Consider the following 23,122-nt stretch of genomic DNA (forward strand, 5'->3'; position numbering starts at 1 on the left):
TAAAATTTAATAATTATATTTAGAGATTAAAAATATATTTAGAACTATTTATACATCATCTATCGATAACGTAAACAACATTATTAAAGTATTGGCTGTATAAGATATAATCAATATTTTTAAATATATGACCATTTTTAGTTTGATAGAACTAAAGAATATACACTACCAAAATATTATATTTAATTATACACTAATAAATACATCTTGTATGCATTCTTATCCAATTAAAAATTGTGATTAATTTAAGTGCATGCCACATACAATACCTTAAAATTAGTTTAGTGAAATATAATTTGAAGAATGCTAACCAATGTTCCAAAGAACATTGATAAAAAAAAATCTCCAATGGCATTAATTTGAAAATAAATTATCTTCAAGAAACAAAACATGGACATGATTCTTATGAACATAAACATGATTCTTATGACAAATTTTCTGTATTTCTGTCACTTCAATTTAAAGAGAAAAAAAAATAGAGAAAAAATTGTTTGTGATAAAAGTGGGAACAAAGTATGTACAAATAAAAACTTCTTTTTGAGTTGTATGAACTCCTTAAAAATGACTATAATTGGTGTTGAAAATAAAAAGAAAATAAATTATAGATGGTTATTCCAGGCTAAAGTTATTAAAAACAAACATTGAATACACACTTTCTTTATTAGTGGCGTGTATTTAAAGGTTTTTAAACTTTGATAATAGAGTCAAATAAAAAGCATTTTTTATTGTAAATAAATATTTAAATTATATTTCTAATCTCTTATTTAATTATTTGAGTTATGGGGCAACTAAACTAACAAATTTAATTGTAACCATCAACTTATACATTAACCTAAATATTTGGGAGGTAGGAAGGTAAAACTAACCTAAATATTTGTGAGGTAAAAAAAGTAAAACTAATTTACTGGAAAAAACTGATGAACTATAAAATTAATTTAGTAGTAAAAAGTTAGAAGGGAATGTGAAAAGATTGTGATTCAATTTTTTTCAATAAAATTTAAAAAATATAAAATTAATTTAAAAAGTTTAGAAAAAAAAAGTTAGAATTTTTTGGATTCAACTCATTCTATTAATTAACATTTGAGAATAAAAAACAACTTATACTTGGTAATTTAAAATACTTTCATGAATTTTTTTTTAACACTCTCCTTAAAAATACATTAATTCAACATTTTTGTATTATCTAAAATCTCTTTTTAGTAGGGGTGGACAAATAGAACTGAGTACTACTCTGTACTGAACTAAAAACTAATTTGTATAACAGTTCAGACAAATTGAACTGAACTGTTTTTTGTTTTATCAAACTGGACTGTTTTTTGTTTTATCAAACTGGACTGAACTGAACTATACTAAATTGTACTAAACTACAATATAAACTACACTGAACTACTAACTATACTAATTTTAAACTGAATTATATTATACTAATTTTAAACTGAATTGTACTAGTTTTTAAACTGAATAGTATAACAATACATGTTCTTTTTAATTGAAATTTATTTTAATATTTATTTTATTTTATTCATAAGTGTCTTACAAATTAACTTTTTAATTATTTGATATTATTATTTTCTATTTTATTTATATTTCTTTTATTATTATATGTGTATGGAAATTATTTTATTATTTATTTATTTATTTATTTTATTTTTTATTTCTTTATTTATATTTATTTTGTCATGAATATTATTTTACTTTTATATTTATTTTTTTAATTTTTTATTCATATTTTTTTGTTTTATATGTGTATATAATTTATTTTATCTTTTTATCTACTTATTTTATTTTAAAATGATTTTTTATTTATATTTATTTTGTTCCTCGTAAAATTGTTTTATTAATCAATTATTTATTATTTATATTTTATTATGTAAAAATTAAACTAATATTTATTAATTATTATAATATAATAAAGGATGATACTAGAAAAATTACTCTTAATAAACGTTTGTTAATTTTTTTATCATTTGATATTTCTATATATTAATTATTTTTGCTACATTTTTTTTACGATATTTCATTATATATTCATTTAATAAAATTTAACATTAAAAATATATTTTAATTTTAGTATGTAAAATATTATCATTTAAAAATAATAATATTGATATTTATTTTAAAGTAAGTTGATTTTTAAAATAAATAGTTATTTTTGTGTGTGCGTTTACACACATCTTAATATCATTAAAAGTTTTTTTAACATATTTTTATATATTTAATAATATGCTAAAGAATATAATATATTTAAAGTATTATTATTTTTATATAGTCTTTTTTTATGATTTATATTACTTAATCATTTAATAAAATTAAATTTAAAAAAATATATTTTACTTTTATTACTTAAAAATGATATTATTTAAAAAGTAATATATGTTTATTGATGAAAAAATATAAAAATTTGTGATAAAAAAATTTTGTTTTAAAAAGTTTATTATTAATTTTTTATTTAAGCGATTTCTTTTATTAATATTTTATTATTAAATAACGTTTTCTCGGAACAATTGAACAGAGATTAGAGAAGAGAAAAGAGTAAACACAATTTTCACACAGTTAACTGAATCGAAACTGTTATAAATTTAATTTTTAAAAACTAAACCATAAAATAATATAATTAAATCTTTTAAATATAATATAATATAATTAACTATAATACGGTATAAGTTATTTTTTCCCGGCCGTACTTCCTCGTAATGCTACACTTGTTTTTGGAGCTAGTTCTTCACTGTTCCCGCCTCGCATTAACCCCTCAAGGCAAACAAGGATTCATGCAAGGATTCATGCAAGGATTCATGCAGCTGAGGCATTTTGTGTTAGGAATTAGTCAAATAAAATCCTGTTTTATTTGGGATTCTTTTTCTGTTAAGGATTTAGGAGTATCTTCTTATTTCTCTGGGATTCTTTATCTGTCAGTTAAGGATTTAGGAGTAACTCCTTATTTCTCGCATTTTTCTGATGTGTTGGCTATTTAATAGCCTGATCTCTGCATTCAATATATTTTCTATCAAATTAACTCTCTCACGTAATCACTCTACGTTAACATTTTGTTCTCGCTCGAATAGCATGACCAGGCTCCTTAAAACCATCCTCATCGCACACAAGCTTCACCTTCACTACCCCAAATGCATTTTCCGACCTCTCCTTTCCCACTACTCTGCAACGGCGGATTCTTCCGAAGCTGACCTCACACACAAACCAACAAATGAAACCACCACCACCGGTTGGAGCAGGTATGGGAACATCTACGCCCACCCAGTTGTGCAGCAAAGCGATCGCAGCGATGGAGATGAAAACCCCAGCGGTTTGAGGGGAAATGATGCAGCGGTGATGAAGAAAAAGGGGAAGGTGAAAGCTCTGTGGGTGTGCTCTGATTGTGGGCACGCAACAGGGAGATGGTGGGGGACATGCCCCGAGTGCGATGTAACTGGCACAATGCAAGAGTTTCACGAGAGCAAATTAACTGGCGAATCCAGAGGGGGGTTAGCCATTACCGACGACGCAGTGGGCTCGTGGCTCCCACGACGACCTGAAGGACTGCGCCTCGTCAAATTGGAAGATGTGCAACGTGGATTCAATCACGATAAATGGAGAATTCCGTTGCAAGTTCTTTTCTTTTTCTTCAAAATTTAAAGTTTGTGTATTTGGACTCAGCTTGTTTTGGATCATGTGGTGATTGCTGAGGATGATTTCCTCTATGTACTTCGATTTGAGTCACTTATCCATCTCCAACGTGTCTAATATTTTAGGATCTTATCTATACATCTAATCTATATATCAGTATTTTTATGATGACAATAACTTATAATTTGTTATTTTTGACAACATATAACAATACTTGGATTCACATAATAACAATTACATATTTATCATGTTTTTAAGATTGTACATTTTTCAATATGCACATATCAAATATAGTATCCTATTATTTTCAAAACAAATGTATTGGCATATGTCGCATCCGACACGAGTTGCATCCGGTACATGGATTGTATCCGTGCATCATAGCTCTCAAGTAACAGAGGGTTACTTTAAGGTTTTTTGGGGTAGCGGGACTGTTTGGAGAAAGGTAGAAAAAAAGTAATGTGAGGGTTTGGGAGCATATAGCAATGTACTGTTTCTATGAATGTTTTTCATCTTCATAAAGGAGTTAATTAGTAGGACAATTTTTTACCATGCCTTGATGTGTGTGAGGGGGAATTTGCCCTTCTAGACTTTTACAAAAGATGTGCCGTGGTTCTTTTCTCAAATTTATACTGTGCAGTTCGCATCAATTTCAGGTCTGGTTCCCTCGGAAATGAAATTTCTACAGTGCTTGGTGGAGGTCTTGTACCAGGTTCTATCCAATTTTTCTTCTAATGTTTGTTTGGATATGACGGATTTGCCTGTTCGAAGATATTCGTACATTTCTTCACATGGCGGTTTACACATTATTTTTTGCTTTCTTCCTCTAAAATCTCAATTGGATTGAATGCTTCCTCAAGTTGATTGTCTGATAATAATACCTTTTTCAATTCAAGTTTTCGTGATGGTCCTGCAAGAAGTAAATTTGGTATTCCAGGGCTAACTTTATCTTTAACAATGGTTTGGAAGGTTCTTTAACTTTAGTCGGTGGTGATCCTGGTATCGGGAAAAGTACTCTGTTGTTACAGGTACAGATAAATTTGGATATAAAGTCTCATGAATCAACTTTCTGTAACAATCTCGTCAACTGTCATTAATGCCTGGTTTATTTGTGATGTTGATTTGGAAGATTTCAGCAATGATAGCAAATAAATGCAGTGATGATGAAACACCTCCAGTTGTATATGTGTCTGGTGAAGAGGTTTGCTTTCATTGAACCTGTTAACAGTTTTAGTGTTAAATATGATTTTAATCTTTCTAAATATGCTCTTTTCATTTGTGGAAATGTGAGTGTAGTCTCTATTTCAATAACCATAAGTACATGTTTTTTTTTGGTGAAGGACAAAGTCCGCACCTAACACAACTAAGAAAAACTGAGGGATTAAACCAAGGCAATCACTTTTTAAGGAACTAAAGCCAACAATTTCTATATTTACAGGGACTGACATGGACTATTTCTATATTTATCAATAAGCTTATAAAATATGTGTATTTTAAATTTAATTGGAATTTTTATAAACACGTTTTAGTTTTACAGACACATAACTCCAGAACACAGATAATTTGTCCAATCTCTTTTATACCAAATTAACAGGACAAATGGTTTATATTTATTGTATACTGTCAGAACATTTGCACATGTCTGTGATAACTTCTCTATAACATAGAACTAGTTTAAAATATAAATACTGTTCTAATCTATTTTTTTGTATTGATTGTTTAGATTGAGGGTTCTGAACACGACCAATGCATGAGGGCCTAAGGAGAATTCCTTAAAATAAAATATGTACTCATATTCTTACACTCGTATCAAAAACTTGTTCAAGACTTATAAAAGAAGATGCCACGTAAAGACGTTGAAAATTTAAACTATTGGATATTGATACGAAATTAATCTACAGAAAATTATTGCCATGTCATGTTTTAATACTGTTGACATTTAACTCCTGGCCTATAATCTTTTCTTTTTTAATTTTAGATGGTTAATCCCTGATTGCACTGCTGTTGAAGATGGATAGTTCAACTTTTGATTTTCTTTAGGTCCCTGACACTTTTATAATTTAATAAGCATTTGTTCTCTGTTATGTGACAGAGCCTTGAGCAAATTTGTGCTAGAGCCGATCGCCTTGGGATTAAGTCCAATATTTATTTATATTCAAGTACTGATATTGAGGTACATTATCTTGAATTTTGCTGATTAGTTTTTCTTCCAGTATTTTATTCATACATGAGTTTTGATGTCCCAACACTGTCACGGAGTCTGTTTCACGGAAGATATTATTCTTAATTGGCCATAGTAGTACAGTGTGTAATGAAGCCTCAATAACAGTCCTCTTTTTTTGTTTGACTTCATAGTTATCGATAATGCACTTCTTCTGTCCAGAATAGCCATAGGCTGCTGCAAAGTTTTAATACCAGTGCATTTTTTTAATAGTGGCTGTAGCTCCAGTGAGACTAGAGTGATCGGAAACCCTTTTTTTTTTCCCTCAAAAGGGGGGACGGGGGTAAAATTATTCCCCCTCCTTTTAGAATGTTAAAAAATCCCTAATTGTATGTAGTTTCGCACCCTCGCCATGCAGTATTTCTGGTGATTACCCATTCTCCATTATTTCTCTACTATTCTGAATCACCTCTGTTTTAAACTTTGAACCCTCATCCTCTACTGTTTTCCGTGAGCAACACTCAATCACTTTTTATTGAATGTTTAAAATGACTTATATTGTTATTTCCTTGTATGTTTGTGCTTAAAACCTGTGACCTCCGATTGTTAATTATGAATATGTTGTGAATTTTGAGCACTTAGCTTTTATATGTATGATATAAATTACTTAATTATTTAATCTATGTACATATAAAGAGGCATTCCACTGTGTACTATAGCACTATTGTTTTTTGTTTTTTTGGCTTTGACTGCTATTACTATCTACGATTGATAACTATGCTTTACTTTTGCTTTTTGGTGGTAGGACATATTGAGGAAAACTCATGGTCTATCCCCTTGTGCTCTGGTGGTTGATTCAATACAAACTGTTTACCTAAATACAGTAATAGGAAGTGCTGGAGGGATTAAGCAGGTTTTGAATATACCAAACTTAACTACCTTCAGGAGACTTTACATTTTTGTTGGATGTTTTAACTATGTTAGGCGGAGTGCATTTAGGTTTGTTGTTTATTTCTCTTATGTGCACAGTAGGTTGTAGTTTTATTAGCTGTCTGCTGTTTCCGGCTCAGCAGGGTTAGCTAATGCCAGTTATATCTGTTTAACATTCACTGCACCCATACTGATCTCTGTTTTAGAGAATAACAGCTTCAATATCAATTTTTAAACTATCAACCAACAAAGTTCAGCACATTTGGTAAGTTGGTGTTACGGGTTGGAAGGTATACGAGAGAAAAAGGAGGAAGACCAAAGCCGGTTGAAGAGCACAACTATCCTAACTGGGACAACAGTTATATCCTAGGGAAATATTGTAATTACAGTAATTAGAGATTACAGTAACTAGAGCAGTATTCCAAGGAATTATTGTTAATTACAGTAATTAGAGCAGTATCCTAGGGAAATATTGTTAATTACAGTAACTAGAGCAGTATTCCAAGGAATTATTGTTAATTACAGTAATTAGAGCAATATCCTAGGAAAATATTCAATATAAGTTAATTACAGTAATTAGAAATATATCCTAGGAAAATAATAGTATAAATAAAGCCCTGACGCTATTGTTCAGGGCAGGCTTTTGATTATTGAGTTTTTGTAAAGGAGGTTATGCTCCCTAGTCACTGAAGGAGGTTATGCTCCCAGTTATTGTTTGCTTTCTTTGATTCAGATATTTCTATCAATAAAAGAGGTTTATTCAGTTACTGTTCTTTCTTACGATCGTGGTTAGTTACGTTTCCGACTCGGATACGTAACAGTTGGTAAATAGCTGGGTTCCTAAGACATGTCAAGGATTCAATTACTAACCTTGACATTGGAGATGACTTTATTGGGAGGGGCAGAATCCACTTTTATGATCTATACATCCAAAAGAATTAATCTCAGATTATCAGTTTTTCTCTCAAACTCTGATTCATAGAATTCTTTTATGTTGCACTATGCACATCCATTTATATTCTAGAGCAGTGCTAGGAAAGCACACCCGCTTATTGTTTAGAAATTATTGACAACTACAAAATCAGTAGGGAGTATAATTAAATAAGACGTGGGACCCATAATTTTTGTGATTTCTAATAAATTGTAACTAATAGGAGAGTATGTGGACAAAATAGCTTCTTCCTAATGCTCTTTTATATTCTATTAAAATGTGTATCATGTGTTGTTTGGAATGTTTCTTTGGTATTTAATTAACTTTTGTCCATACCAAATCTCTCTTCATAGTATTTAATCATTGTCAAATAAAGGATTTTTTAAAAGGTCAAACTCATGATTGATTAATTCCGTTTAATTTTTTTAATTGGTTTTTTGGTCATTGGGATGCATGGTGTCCTGGTTCTGTGGTACATCAGATGTGACTTTTTCTTGGTGTGTGACAGGTGAAGGAATGTACGGCAGCTTTGATGCGATTTGCTAAAACAACTAACATCTCAGTTATTTTGGTGAGCACGTCTATCAATTTTTGTGAATTATATATAAATGGAAAATTGATCCATTAATGCACTATCCTTTTTTGCATCATATTTGGTGAATTGTTCGAGTGTTTGATGTACTAAGTAGCGTTCCTTATATAAAATAATTTACATCGGAGTAAATTTAGTAACAATAAATTGAAAATCAAACTTCGTAGGATAATGATAAGCTACTATACATGAATCCGCCTATTTGGTTTTCTTAGACCTTGATTACTTTAAGCCGATTCCAGCACTATTGTTCCCTACAATATTAATGACTTAGAAACGAGTACATTACTTACTTAATAGAGGAAATTAAGTAGAAAATAAAATTAAATTCAAATCAGATTAATACACCCCTCAAATAGAAGATACTTTCCGGTAATAGGAGATAATTTTCAACAGTTTAATCCCCTTATTCAGCCAAGTCTGCAATTGACATATGTCGTTATAGTAAAACTGGAAATTTTTACAGTTTTTGTGATCCCATCATGGTAAAAGTCACATGATTGTGCTGAAATGGCAGGTATTATGATTGATGTTACTTGTGTGGATTTCATTTGTAATTTATCTGTGTGCATGTCTCTTATTGTGGCCTTTGAAGTGTTACCATTTGTGATAAAAATAATTTACTTTTCTCTTTTGCTTTGTTTTTCAGATTGGACATGTGACCAAATCTGGAGAGATAGCAGGACCTCGCGTCTTGGAGCATATAGTTGATGTTGTTTTGTATATGGAAGTTGGTACCTCATTACACCATTTTTTTTTTGGATAGTCGTTACTTGGTAGAGCTGCCCATCATTATGGTTTCTATATTTTGGCTTCGTTATCTACTTTTTTGGAACATTACTGTAGTGTCTTGTCTGTAAAGCACTATATCCTGGCAGGGCAAAATATGAACATTTTTCCGAGGGGTATGTATTTCGAGTTTTGCATTCTGCTAAATCAAAACAATTTTCTTAAAAGGGTTGGCGAACAGTCTCTTGCTGGCATCATGTGATCATTCATGCTCAAGACCAGACATTTGGAGTGTGGATAAATATGGGTGGCCCAATAACAACCCTTCACACCTAGGATTTGTCTAGATGGATTTAGGTGGTCTAATAATAGATTTAGGATAGGCTTTAATACTATCATATAATTCTACACTAGGCATATTTTTCGTCAATGTAGGATCTCAATACACTCTCTCACAATCTGAAATTATGTTATTTGATTTATTTCACTGAAACTGGTTTATTTGTAAAAATGAGTTAAAAAGAGAATAATGTATAGTGGAACAATATTTACATTGTCAATAAATTTTTTATTCCTTTCTGACATTTATTATGATCACAGCACGCAATTCTTCTTATTCCCTTTTTCCTGAATCATTGTTATTTATTTTTACAACATTACATTTTAACTGATTGTGTAATTTTTTTTAACAGTTTTTTTCTGCATATTGCAGTTTAACATTTTAATCGAATCACCAGGTTTCATTTCAATTTTCTCCGTGCTAATTTTTCAAATTAATGCTTAGGGTGAGAAGCAGTCTCCATATCGAATGCTGAGAGCTGTGAAAAATCGCTTTGGTTCCACTGATGAGGTATGCTATGACTATTTCATATTATATTTAAGATGCCTTCCTTGGTTGTACTATTTTGTTTCTACTAATACATTTGAAGAGCCATGTTATCAGTACTCTTAATATATGAATATCATGAACAGTGTACTACTAGCATCGGTTTCTTGCTTTTTTTTTATGCTCTATTTCTGCCATGCTTAATTTTTCTGTGATGCTTAATTTTGAGAATGAGTACCTTATCTGATATATCTGGCTGCAAGTTTAAATTATGGGAGTACGAGGCATGCATATGAACTGCTGGGTGAAGGACTGAGACCATATATTATCATAATGTGTTGACATTTTATCATTGCTTAATCTAGCTAAATTTAGAAGCTCCTTCTGTGCGTTATCATGTCAATTTCATAATGGCATTTGGTCATCTATCTTATATTACCTTCTATAATTAGAACGACCTGAGAAAATTGATGTTCTATCTGTGTTGATTTATATGATCAGCTTGCAGTTCTTGAGATGTCACAGTCGGGACTCCAGGTTGTTTCAAATTCCAGTGAAACGTTTCTCACTCACCAACACTCTGATTCAAATGTTTTAGCCGGACTTGCTATTGCTGTAATAATGGGTGGTAAAAGAACATTTTTAGTTGAAATTCAGGTAATTTTCCTATTTTCGTTGAATCTAAGAATCCAAGTCCATTGTGTATTTTCTTCTATATCCTATATCTTGAGAAACGTCACCATTGTCCTTGTCATTGATTGTGGATATAAGTAATTGCAAGCAGTGACTCATAAAATGAGTTTGGCTTCATTATTAGCTGATAAATACGATCATAGCAGCTTCTAGATTTTAAATTGTGAATAGATACGTGGTGAAGAAATGATCCTTATTTATCATCTAGAGATTTTTTGTCAGGCCATCTCGACTGCAAAGGGTCATTTTATGAGATCTTAATTTATTTTTTGTGGTTTCCATCATGCCACATCACTTTTAAGACTTTTTTACAACTTCTATTCCAGCATAGGAGTCTTATAAGATTCACATTCTAATTAATGCTTTATTTGGTTGTCGATAGAAATATATGTTTCCAAGACAGAAATATATTATTTTATTTTTACACTCAGGGTCTTAAATTTTATGTTATGTCAGTATATTCCAATGGAGAGATCTTGTAAGACCAAAGTCTTAAACTTACTATCCTGAGTATGGTGCCTGCAACAAAGATTCCATAAGACATTGTTGTGTCAAATCCTCAAAGCTTGTTATCGTGTGTTTGTGATAGAGATTAAGAATACACCTTAATTTTCATCATTGTGCATTCTTCTTATATGTGGTATTTATGCTCTAATATGCTTTTAGAAAATTATTTTATTGATTTTTGTTAAGAAGTTGACTTTATGTTTGACTCAATCCCACAAAATCGGTTTTTAAAGTAAGGTTTGTACTCTCACTTATATATTCTAAATTGGTCTTATCTCTAGGAGATATATACATTAATAGGTAGTCTGATAGTCCAACAAATATCCAATTTCGCTGAGATATGCTTTAAACCTAACTCTGATATTATATTGAATATAGTGAAAAATTATGTATGAGATTAATTTCTTGTGTTAAAAATACACAAAGGATACTTTATTTATAATAAAGAAAATATGAGCAAAGTCTAAAAAATAAATAAATAATAAAAACAAAGTAACTGAAGATAAAAGATAAAGATAAGATATTTATCCACGATATCTAATAATCTAATATATCTAATAATTTTCAATTTTATTCTACAGGCACTATGCCTCACACGTAGCCCAGTTTCGAGTTCACAATCCTATGGGATCCATCAAATCAAAGCTAATATTATTAAATGTGTAAGTCACTCTTCTTGGTAATTCTTTAACTATATTTCATAACCTTCCCATGTGGTAATTCATTTGAATGAGAAAATGAATGAAAGGGATGCTTGATGGTGATATTATTTCTCTTTCTATAAATATAGCCTACCGCAATGAAATTTGTTGTGTATTGATTATTGCACTATTATGTGATCTGTAGGTACTTATTAAGCAAGCAGGTCTTCATCTCCAGGATAATGTAAGCTGATTTACAAATATGTTATATCCTTTTGACTTTCTTGTCTTTCTATCTCTATGAAATGTTTATGACCAGGTTTCATGTGTTTTTTCTTCATGATATACGTATACCCATACATACCGATTTCAGCATCTCCATCAATGTTTATCTCTTTTATCTCTTTCAACAAATATGATAAAAATAAAAATGTGGGAATAAACAGATGTGCGAATGTAAGTATGGTGGAGCCAACAAACGTGAATCATTTTAGTGATTAGTATGTGGGCAATTGATGTGATGAGCTATTCCGCATTTAGCAAACTATGTTCCTATAGATCGAATTTCTCCATTGCTACCAGTTAGTATGGCCTTGAGCTTGGTGTTGAATTGCACTTCAGTTAGCTCCTTAAAGTGAGAGGGACAAGTGTAGTTGGTATAAGCATCAAAGCATCTAAGCTCGTAAAGGTGGCCACAATATTAAGTGGCAGGTGTTGTTCCCTACAAGTCACAGTATTGAAGCTCAAAAGATGCGGTGTAAACTATTCTAGATGTATCAGGCTTTGGCCCATCTCTTTTTTATTTTCCTATTTATAAATACATAACCCTGTGTGTTCCTTACCCTTTAGCCTCTTTCTCTTTTATTTCAAAAACCTAGACAGAATTCATCACAAAAATTAGGGACAGCAATATTACACAATGAGAGACACTTTTAAGGCTTTGTAACGAGGATTTCAAAGTCTAAAATGCTACATAGTATATGGTATATATACAATGTTGCCAAAGGACTATTTCACTCATTATGGGTAGATCCAGAATCAACATACAATGAGCTGAGTAATAGCAGAGTAACCAAATCAACATTACTTAGCACTCTGACCTCAAGTGTGCTAAGATAGTATCATTAGAATTAAGCACTGCATTAAAGATATAGCTCACTTTGAAGCTTGATGTTTTCGTCACTATTTTGTCCATCAAAGGTGTCTTGGTGGGTCAAGGGAAGCGGGTGCATACAAACTCAATTATTAGATTTGAAGTATTGTTCGTTTTAGAGCCTAGTGTTTTTGTCATTGAAAAGCACCTTGGTGTGTTAGAATAAGCTCTTCAGTTGAGAGCTAAGGGGTAGTAGTGGTTTGGGTCAATCATCACATCCAAGATGTTATCTTCAATGATTTTGTTATGTTTTTATCCTTAAATGATGTCTCATTGGTTAAGAGAGGAGGGTATATATTATCCTTCACCTTGACTGTTTAAGCAATGTAAGAATTTTGTGCATATTTAAAGTTAGAAAGGCATGAGCCTTTTGGTGTGAGGATGAGCATGGGTCGGCTCCCTAATGCCTGGAGAAGGATAGGGAGATCATGTATTTGTTTGGGCCAGTACCTGAGTTTGTCCACTGAGAAGGCCCGGTCTAATTTGAGTGTGGCTACTAAATGAAAATCGAAAATCCCCAAGGGACTGTTGGGCTAAAGATCAAGTCGGGTGTGAACCAATGATATGATGCTGGTAGCAAACACTTATGTCAGGTCCTTTGTCGTGGCAAATCTTGCAATTAACTTAAGAGTGGTCAGGGAAACATTTCCCTGGATTAAGGAGCTTGTGAGTGGTAATTGTCAAAAGATTGATCAAACATAGGTAATCCCCATGAGGGTGGTGCCTGAATGATGTTTCTTGGGATGCCTTGTGTGAGAGTGTTCTTACTCTTTTCAATCTTATCTGACATCAATAATATCACGAGGATCTGATCTATCCTGAGAAAAAGCTGCTAGAGCACTGTATTCCGCAGTGAGAAAAAGCTGCTAGAGCACTCTATTGTCACGATTGAGAAACGAGATTTCCAATTGACAAGAGAGTATCCACACTAGCTTGGATTGTTGCAAGATATTTTTCCTTGGTTTTGTTACCTTCAGTGATGGTTTTTAGTTCCAATCAAATCTGATACAATTTTTGCATTCATTTGTGAATGAAAAAAATTTGGATTCTTACCAAACATGGCAAGAATGAATGCAGCAGACAACCCTAGGAAGAATTGACCCTGACAGCATTGATAATAGCCACATAAACAGCAAAATACCTTACTGCGCCCAATCTGAATATGCTGGGTTTACTAAATAACAATCATGGCTCTACTCAGAAAGGTAAGGTTCTGATGATGGCAGGTTTAACCAAACAACAGTAGAGTTTATGACCATGAATGAATCCTTCCACTTACTGTTACCGTCTCAGAAAATTTTGGAACTCAGTTTGATTTAAATTTGGTGAGAAAAGGTTGGATGCCAATTTTCCTGATTGAAAACTGAATCTTGCGTAGAATATGTGGCTTGGATCAACTACAAGCTCATGATACCATATTAGAGAAGCAAAAAGAGATATCAGAGGATGAGATAGTCAAACAGTAAGAGAGAAATTTGAGAATATGTCAGAATTGTATTATACCTCATGCACAGTGGTAGTGTAGTTTATATAGCATATCTGTATGACTTATTGCTGAGCACACAGGACACTGAATCATAACAGGAAGCTGTTAGGATACGATCCCCTATTACGAAGGTCTATGAAAGAAGTAATAAGAGAGAGAATAAATACAGCTAATTGATTTATTTAGCTGAGAAATCTGTTACTAGTTATATAGTTGTGTGTAGGGGGAAGTTATGTATACATATATGTGTTTTTGGGTCTGTGTGGGGGATAAGGAGAAATAACTGTGTTGTGGGAGGTTTCTGGGCCCTCAAAGTGCTAGTGGTTGTATTGTAAACTTTTTGTACAATTGCAAGAATTATACATAATTCTCATTTTCCAATTGAGAATTCCTTTCTGTAAGAGTTTTCTGATCCAGTTTCTATAAGAAGCCTCGTGGAAACTAATACTGCCACAGATGAATGTTATATGAAATTACAATACAAATAAAAATTATAACTAGTAGATCTCTAATATGTATTTCCTCATCTTGCCACTTGTTCAACAGGCTGTGTTTTTGAATGTTGTTGGTGGATTCCGAGTGACAGAGGCTGCTGGAGATCTTGCAATAGCAGCTGCAATTTGCAGCAGGTTCGTGTTCTAATTTATTGTAAATGATGTTCGTTCTTGTTGGTCTGGCACTATTGGCATGAATGCTTTCTTTTTTTCCAGTACAATATTCTAGAAATTGGTAGATTTTGTTTATCATCTTTCTTGTCTTTCTTTTTTTCCAGTTTCTTGGAGTTCCCTATTCCAGAGCGGACTGCGTTCATTGGTGAAATTGGCCTTGGTGGAGAGCTTCGCATGGTAAGTAAGCACATTGAATGTTAAAGGTTGCTACTCACTACTGCGATATTGAAAATCAATTTAGAGTTTTCAATAGCGTAGCAATGTGCTGATTATTGAAGGGTTTGTAGATGTTAAATTTGCTTTGCGTTTCAATCTATGGAAGTCTTTTTTTGTGAAAATTCAGATCTGTTGCCTGTGAGGTTTCATGTGTTTTGAATTAAGTGGCATTTTCAGATTTCTACATAGTTAGGAAAGTGGTCGAAAGGATTGTCTTGTCGAACTCTGTTGTGGAATGCAGATTTAAATTAACTGGTCCGTTTTTAGTTCTGATGAACAATGACATGATATGGCTAGGTCAAGCATTTTTCTGCTCTTTTGTCCACAATATGTATATTTGAGGTTGAGATAGGACTATGGACCTAAATTGTTACTAATTACTATAGTTGGCCCAAAAAGGTAAATTAGGAGGGAACAACTTGTGTAAAGCATCTACAGAGTGAGATTCAGTTAGAGGAGAGAGAACACGCGTGTGCTTAGTTCTAGGTTGTCTTTATTAATGAATTCATGCTTGCTTAAAAAAGACAAAACAATTGTGATTGGATATGTCTAGAAAGGGGAGTTTGCAATGGCAGCGGTGATGTTTCTTTCAGTCTTCAGCCTGTAGCTTTGGCCAAACGGTTTGCTTAGCTAGTAGTATCACTCTTGCAATTCTATTTCTGAGTGTTTCATTAATAATACAATGTTCCTTTGTTAGATGGGACTTGATTCCCGCCGGTTGATTAAGGTTTATTGAAACCATGTTACCTATAGAGTAAATTCAAAGACATCCTTCCCATTTGAAACAACACTTTTTTGTTGTGTTTTCTAAGAAAAGATCCTTATGTTCATTTAGCCAAATTAAACAGATTGCTTGTTTATTCCATCGATGTCATAGCCTGGTGATTTCTTTATTTATTGATACAGGTTCCTAAAATTGATAAAAGGGTTAACACAGTGGCGAAGTTGGGTTACAGAATGTGTGTCGTACCAAAGGAAGCTGAAAAACTTCTAGAAACCGAAGGTCTGGAAGAAATAAAAGTTGTAGGTTGCAAGGATCTGAAAGAGGTTATTAACACCGTATTTAGTAGAGTAATACTTAACTGATGCCAAAGGTGTTATGCAGATCTCACTTTCTTTTGATATCTAAGCTGTAATTCAAAATTTTGTAAATGTAGATGCACACATTGTGGCTTAAATACCGCAAAAGATGTACTGATTTGGTTTTATCCGACCTCAATCATCTAATTTGATCTTACGCTAATTCAATTTTATCATTAATTAACATGGTCAGCACAATTTAAAGGCATTATAACTTGGCGTGATATCTGTGCTATGTATACGGCCTGTTTAGTCTGCTATCTCTGGTTCAGTTATTTCCTCTCTCACTGCTGTGCTATCTTTTGGATTCAAGAAGCTAGGCTGATGGGTTGAAGATAGTAACCTTGCCCACATCCTATCAGTTATCACAACCCTCTTTTCTCCCTCGTTTATCAGCTGCACGTACAAAAACAGCATTCTGTTTAAGGTAAGCAAGTAATATAGGGAAAAAATAGCATATTTACAAAAAAAAAAAAAAGGTGTTCACAATATTTACAGACTCATTCCTTGCGGCACGTATGAAAGGAACCAAGCAATTGGCACAGTAGCAAATATATTTGGTTAGAGTCGTAAGAACTTACATGAAATGGAATGTAACAATTTCTGCCATTGACTGGACCAACGGTGAAGCCTGTGTATCCTGCCATTGCACCATGAATTGCACTTTGGGCAAGGAGGGTGCAGAATACATTATCAGATGCATTACTTGGTATAGCACGGATCGTGTAGGTAGGATCGTGTAGGTAGGATCTGCGAGACAATTTTTGTTAGTCACATGTTTGTTCTTTAGTAAATATACTGTTTAGAGAAGAGAGCTCACCAATGTACTCCAGATTAATAGGCATCTTTTGACATTTAGCAAAAGTGATCCTACAAAAAATAAACATTTAAATGTAAAACCAAAAATGGAAAATTAATCAAAGGAATGTTGAGTTTCCAGAGAATTCACGGTTGCATGCGTTGCGTAAGCAAGCCAAACTTGCATAACTTTTACCTTAATTTTCTTGGATAACCACGGACCAACATCTGGAAGTAATTGGTCTGCAGACGCCTCCTGCTTATTAACAATGGGCGGGTGGCCAGAAAGAAACTCCTGACCAGCACCTTCAGCAATTACTATAACCATGTGCCCTTTCTCTTTCAGTCTTCTCTCAATGAAATCCAACAGTCCTCCTGGACCCTCCATATAAAATGGCGATTCTGGGATCAGGCAGCAGTCTACATCTCGGCTAGCAAGAATGGCATACATGGCTATAAATCCTGCATGAAATCTCAGTATTTGGTGACTGTAACAACTAATTCAAGACAGGGCCAGATATAAGAATGACAAGAACAATATCTCTTCCTGTTTTACTAAACAATAACTTTCATGATTTATGGTAAATAATCAATAATTCAATATGGCAGGTCCCTTGAGGGAAATTCTTGGAAGGATGTTATGAAAAAAAAGAGTAAGTGCCTAGGTCAGCATTCAATAGACGATTGGTAGTGGTAATAACGCTTCAAGGTACTGGATAAAACATCGCATATTTACTTGTATTCCAAAAGACATGCTAGAAATGAGAAAGAGTCAACATTTCAGAAACAATACGAGGAGATCAATAAATAACCCAAAAGCATGTCAAATGATAAGAGACTAAAGACGATCAAATGTTGGCCAAATGATAAGAGACACTAAGCAATTTGCTGGAATGAAAATTACCCAAGATGATACTGGTGTAGCCACAGAAAGGAAAATAAAAGAAATTTGACATGGGTTTGTGGATTAAAATCAAGCACCATAGCTGCATACTAGTCAATTTTATGATCTTCCAAACTTTAGTGATGCCATTAAGCTAGTCAATTTTATGATCTTCCACACTGTAGTGATACCATTAAGCTAAAGTTGTATACTATCAAAGAAATGAACGAAACTTACCACTGTAACGCCCCATTAATTTTACATCACCAATACCATTCTCTGCGCTTTCTGCTTCCACATGAGCAGAACTGATAGCTCGCTGTGCCTCTTCGACAGCAGTGTCGAAGCCAATTGACTTGTCAATAACCTAATTCAAATACAGAATGACATCAAATAGGCGATTCCTTAAACTCAAATCCCTTTTTCTTTTGATTAAAACAGCATAAAACTTAGCAATTTTAACATGTACAATTTTACAGTTAAAGTGTCATTACTGGATATCATTGTCAATAGTTTTTGGAATTCCAACTACTGCAACTTTCAAGCCACGCCTTCTAACTTCCTGCATGAATAACTAGATCTTATGACTACAAATTTAATCAGTGAAAAGTATTATACCCACAAAACTTTAAAGCATATGCAATCATCAAGTTAGTTTGTCAATTAATTACTCAAAAACCATAGCTGCTTCATGCTGAGTTCCATATCCTCCAAGTATATAAACCTGATTAATGCCCCTGTCCTCAATGCTATCAACAATCTTTGAGGTGTCATGGCCACCATATGATGTCCCAAGGATGGTTCCACCACGTTTGTGGATATCATTCACAACCTTTGGCGTTAAAGGAACTGTATTTCGAGAATAAAAACCTGGATATCCTCCCTACATATAACCAAACACAAGATTTACACTTTAGAAACTACTCAATACCTGTCAAAATTGCAAATAAAGCTCCTAATCTGGTGCAGTTATAATAAATACATACATATACATGAGTGATGTTACAATTCGTCCATAAGTGATACCTGTATTCCCAGAACTCTGTGCACCCCATACATATGATACAAGCCGCATACTATTTCTCTTATAACTGTATTTCGACCAGGACAAAATCCACCACAAGTGACAATACAAGCGTACACTTCCTCTGAATCAAAATACACCTGCCAAACATTCAAATCACCGTTGTTTTACCGTGAATTACATTGGTGAAATCAAGGTCTTACTTTTGATATATAAAAAAAAAGGTAAAACCTTCTGAGCTGCCCAGCACACCGAAAATGGGTCCCTCTTGGACTATTTTTGTGTACAATTATCTGCACAATGAAACCAGTTGTGAAACACGGCAACAATGATAGAAACAGAACTCCATCTACTAAAAGGTGAAAATCCAATAACATGTTGCGCAACTGTATCATCCACATTCACATAATATTGCCTGCGGAATAAAAAATTATCCAACTCAGTCACCAATCGATTCTGGAACATTCCAACAGTGGCTACACAACACAGTAAACAACACCAGAAAGAATATTGAAAATGTTTACTACAGATTTGCTTACGCGACAACTGAATAGGAAGGATTGTCTTGTAACGGGTCTGGATATGTCTGCATGATTAAAAAAAGGAATCATGTGCTAAAAATCAAACACAGAGTAAATAGTCCATAGCTTTGATCAGAAATCACCAAATTTGTTGACTTTTATAGTAATTATCTAAAAAATCATATCTAGTATGATCTCTAACAGATTCAGAATATAATTTTTTTTCATAATGACTATATTAAAAATCATACCCAACAGATATTAATTGACAATATAAGAAACTCTTCACTGTCAGTGCTCAGAAGTTAAAGTCATAATACAAACACGCCCACTCAAACCAGAAACCAAGTTCTTTTTGGTGGGGATGAATATGGGGAGAATTAAGAGCCTTACGGGTAGGTGAGGGATGTAATCAGATAGATGAGGAACATCTTCAAGTACGAACCCAGAAGCAGCTGTGGTGGAATCCTGCATGGTGTTGTCGGATTCTGTATGATAATATACCTCAATTGGATTTGCAAGGTTTTCGTGGGCCTCGGAGGTTTCTGCTACTGACCTGAAATCCTAGCAGAACATCAAAACAAAAATACTATGTATGTACCATAAGACATAGGTAATGGCGCAACAACAGAACTAAAAAGTAAATAGTGATTCACGATTATTTGGACGAAAGGGCACCACAGAAATGATGATCGATCAATAATTTATGCAATAAATTAACGTAACCAAGTTTTTTTGCTGCTGATTTTTTAACCACAGATTAAGTCACCAGCTGCCGTGTCTCTTCAATGAAAATTAAGATTATTTCCTTTTCGACTGCGTAGCCAATCCAATGGTAAAAGTATGGAGTCTGAGAAAAAAGTAGCTGTAAAGAGTCAAATGCAAAGATTGAATTTTTATACGACTGATGTGTTGGACCATCCTAGACCCCTACTTCATTTATTTACTTAGCTTTCTTCTTTCTCGCCTTTAGTTTTGTCTGTCCGAATTTGGGAGTTTGATTAAATTTTAAGTTTATGTGATTTTCAGTATATTTAATTAAGTTTTTACTAAATTTTATTATTACATATTTTCATTGAGATGGCCTGTTATTAAGATAAAGTAATGATTAGTTGAAAATACATATATAAGTTATTTCTAATAATTTTCATGTTATGTATTCATGCATTCTATGATGAATATGTCCACTTACTATTTTAAATAGAATTAATAATAACTCTATTTAGGAAAAATTTATTGTTTATTAATTATTGTTTTGTTTTGGTTTCATGAAAATACAACTCAATTAAAAATTTACCACACAAAATAATAAGAAAACTATTAAATTCATAAAAATATTATGAATTAACAAAATTTGCATTGGATAAAAATAGAATAATTCCAAAAATAAACAATCATCAAATAAAATTTAGAACATAACTTCATACTAGCAAAATCATTTCCAATCTGAAAAACAAATGCATGCATACACGGGCTAAATATGAATTTTACATACTTTATTTTAAAAATTAAAAAAACAAAACACTACTTGATTGGATAGAAAATAAAATAAAAACTGTGTTATAAACACAATTTATATATACATAAAAAAGGTTAAAAATAAAAGAGAGGTAGAGAAGTTATAAGTTTATGCACAAAAACACAATTTTTATTAAAAAAAATAAAATATTGAGATTAGTCCAAAAAAGTCTGAATTGTTGGTGTATGGTAAAAAGAATAATATTTAATAATCAATATTGTCTATTAAAGCACAACTTCTTTATCATGAATTCATGTTTCAAAATAAAAAAAAATCTTTTATTTTAGTAAATTTACACAAAAGTTGTGTCTTATTACCAAAAAAAAATCTAAATATAAAACCTAAATCATCTAAATATTTAATTACAAACAACCACAAACTATAAATTGTATTTAATGTAATTTTTTCTTCGTGTAACATCTACATTGTTGAATACTGTTAACATGTCATCTTTTTTTTTTATCGTCTTTGTTATTTAATTCATGGACATCATTCATGTTCATGTTGTTGAGGACTATACCAGCCACTTTTTACAGTCGTAGTTATCATTATTGCAACGTGATTTTTTACATTGGTTATTCTAAGCATTTTATATGTTGATAGTTGCATCATTATAGATGTCTTTAATAGAAAATATAGAGAAATTTCATGGATAATGTAGAATGTGATATTTTGTATCAATTGTTAACCAAGATAGACTAGTTTGACTTAACAACGGATATTTTGTATCAAATGTAAAATGCTATGTTTTATTTTTAAAATATAATGTTCTTGAAATTTTTCACAACATGAAAATCATGTGGAGACTTAAAATCCATGTTTATACATAACTGATAATCAAATATCTTATATGTTTACAAAACAAAATTAAAAAATACAAGAAACAAGTATAAAAAATTACAATTGATGATATCTGTTGAGAGAGTGAAAAACTTAAAATCATAATATGCATGCAAAATTCAAGTAGATTTGAAACAAATATAAGTGTTCAAGGTATAAGGATTTGAAATAGAACTTCGGAAGGAAAGTAATTTAAAATGGATGAGTATAAATTTGTGATGAATTAATTAAAAGTTAAATATGTTTTTACTTTTAGTAAAAATTGAAAATGGTTTATTTTCAAAATTTTAATTTAATTTACGCGTTAAACTTGAAATAAGTGGATTAATTTAATCATTTTAACTAAATTTTATTAAATTTATTTAATTTTTTTTATTAAATAAATTTAACAAAATTTGATTAAAAGAATTAAATTCGTAATTTAAAAAAAAGTTAAATTATTTTAAAGATTTAAAAATAAACTAATTTTACTTTTTACATAAAATTAAAAGATTAAAAGTATATATAATTTATGAATTAAATATTGAAGCCTTAGAGAAAGAGAGTCTCACAGGAAACAAATATGCAATATAGTAAATGCCATGGAGAAAAAGACAGAAAATATATGTGAAACGTGACATGTGAGGTAAAACTATGCTTAAATGTCAAATATATACATTAAGCATATAAATTATCGAAATGTTATGCTAATCCTTATACAACAAATAATATTTACGACTTAAATCATGAACATGAGTCTAATGAAAAATTTTCTGTATTTCATGTCAAGACAAAAAAAAAATAGAGAGAGAGAGAGAAAAAATGGTTTAAGTGATAAAGTGGGAGATGTTTGATTTATCCTTGCTTTTATCACACAGAGAACCAAAGTATATACAAATAAAAACTTCTTTTTAAGTTGTATGAACTCCTTAAAAATTACTATAATTCGGTGTTGAAAAGAAAAAGAAATTAAATTACAGATGTTTATTTCAGGCTTAAGTTATAAAAAACAATACACACGTTGAATCCACACATTCTTTATTAGTGGCGTGTATTTAAAAGGTTTTTAAAACTTTGATAATAAAGTCAAATAAAAAAAGCATTTTTTTTGTTAATAAATATTTAAATTACATTTCTAATCTCTTATTTAATTATTTGAGTTATGGGTAACTAAACCAACAAGTTTATTTTGTAATCATTAACTTATACATTAACCTAAATATTTGGGAGGTAGGAAGTAAAACTATCCTAAATATTCGTGAGGTAAAAAAAGTAAAACTAATTTACTTGAAAAAACTGATGAACTATAAAATTAATTTAGTAG

General features: G+C 31.8%; 2 protein-coding genes across 5 annotated transcripts; one reads left to right on the forward strand and one right to left on the reverse strand.

Moving 5' to 3' along the window:
- Positions 1–2,733: 2,733 nt before the first annotated feature.
- Positions 2,734–16,240, forward strand: LOC124830966 (uncharacterized). The gene is made up of 15 exons (XM_088093729.1): positions 2,734–3,599; positions 4,278–4,333; positions 4,591–4,649; positions 4,751–4,822; positions 5,714–5,794; positions 6,588–6,695; positions 8,152–8,214; positions 8,885–8,965; positions 9,749–9,814; positions 10,292–10,447; positions 11,572–11,652; positions 11,837–11,875; positions 14,817–14,899; positions 15,043–15,115; positions 16,061–16,240. The coding sequence occupies exons 1-15, from the start codon at positions 2,956–2,958 to the stop codon at positions 16,238–16,240; spliced, it is 1,842 nt and encodes a 613-aa protein (XP_087949855.1). The 5' UTR covers positions 2,734–2,955.
- Positions 16,241–16,320: 80 nt separating this feature from the next.
- On the reverse strand, positions 16,321–20,319 carry LOC124830968 (ATP-dependent 6-phosphofructokinase 3-like). Of its 4 annotated transcripts, XR_015780509.1 has the most exons (11): positions 19,854–20,287; positions 19,479–19,525; positions 19,171–19,354; positions 18,942–19,079; positions 18,587–18,798; positions 18,410–18,477; positions 18,153–18,282; positions 17,229–17,494; positions 17,055–17,104; positions 16,816–16,984; positions 16,321–16,630 (listed from the first exon to the last, which is right to left on the reverse strand). XR_015780509.1 is itself a non-coding variant. In XM_088093730.1 (8 exons), the coding sequence occupies exons 5-8, from the start codon at positions 18,972–18,974 to the stop codon at positions 18,174–18,176; spliced, it is 369 nt and encodes a 122-aa protein (XP_087949856.1). In that variant the 5' UTR covers positions 18,975–19,079; positions 19,171–19,232; positions 19,327–19,354; positions 19,479–19,525; positions 19,854–20,302; the 3' UTR covers positions 18,149–18,173. The 4 variants fall into 4 exon arrangements, 2 of the variants coding, with proteins under 2 accessions (XP_087949856.1, XP_087949857.1); XR_015780510.1 differs by lacking the exons at positions 16,321–16,630; positions 16,816–16,984; positions 17,055–17,104; positions 17,229–17,494 and having other exon boundaries at positions 18,149–18,282; positions 19,171–19,232; positions 19,327–19,354; positions 19,854–20,319; XM_088093730.1 differs by lacking the exons at positions 16,321–16,630; positions 16,816–16,984; positions 17,055–17,104; positions 17,229–17,494 and having other exon boundaries at positions 18,149–18,282; positions 18,640–18,798; positions 19,171–19,232; positions 19,327–19,354; positions 19,854–20,302.
- Positions 20,320–23,122: the final 2,803 nt, after the last annotated feature.

This window comes from Vigna umbellata, chromosome 6 (assembly GCF_029865625.1).
Source record: "Vigna umbellata cultivar VRB3 chromosome 6, Vumbellata_1.0, whole genome shotgun sequence".
NCBI classification, from domain to species: domain Eukaryota; kingdom Viridiplantae; phylum Streptophyta; class Magnoliopsida; order Fabales; family Fabaceae; genus Vigna; species Vigna umbellata.

Excerpts from the sequence above, each read along its gene's own strand:
- LOC124830966 (XM_088093729.1), top strand. The coding sequence starts at position 2,956 with ATGTGTTGGCTATTTAATAGCCTGATCTCTGCATTCAATATATTTTCT. Across the intron at positions 3,600-4,277 it reads GATAAATGGAGAATTCCGTT|GTCTGGTTCCCTCGGAAATG; the intron begins GCAAGTTCTTTT and ends CATCAATTTCAG. Across the intron at positions 8,966-9,748 it reads ATGTTGTTTTGTATATGGAA|GGTGAGAAGCAGTCTCCATA; the intron begins GTTGGTACCTCA and ends ATTAATGCTTAG.
- LOC124830968 (XM_088093731.1), bottom strand. The coding sequence starts at position 18,974 with ATGTATGGGGTGCACAGAGTTCTGGGAATACAG. Across the intron at positions 18,799-18,941 it reads ACAGAGTTCTGGGAATACAG|GGAGGATATCCAGGTTTTTA; the intron begins GTATCACTTATG and ends GGTTATATGTAG. Across the intron at positions 18,478-18,639 it reads AGGACAGGGGCATTAATCAG|GAAGTTAGAAGGCGTGGCTT; the intron begins GTTTATATACTT and ends TTATTCATGCAG.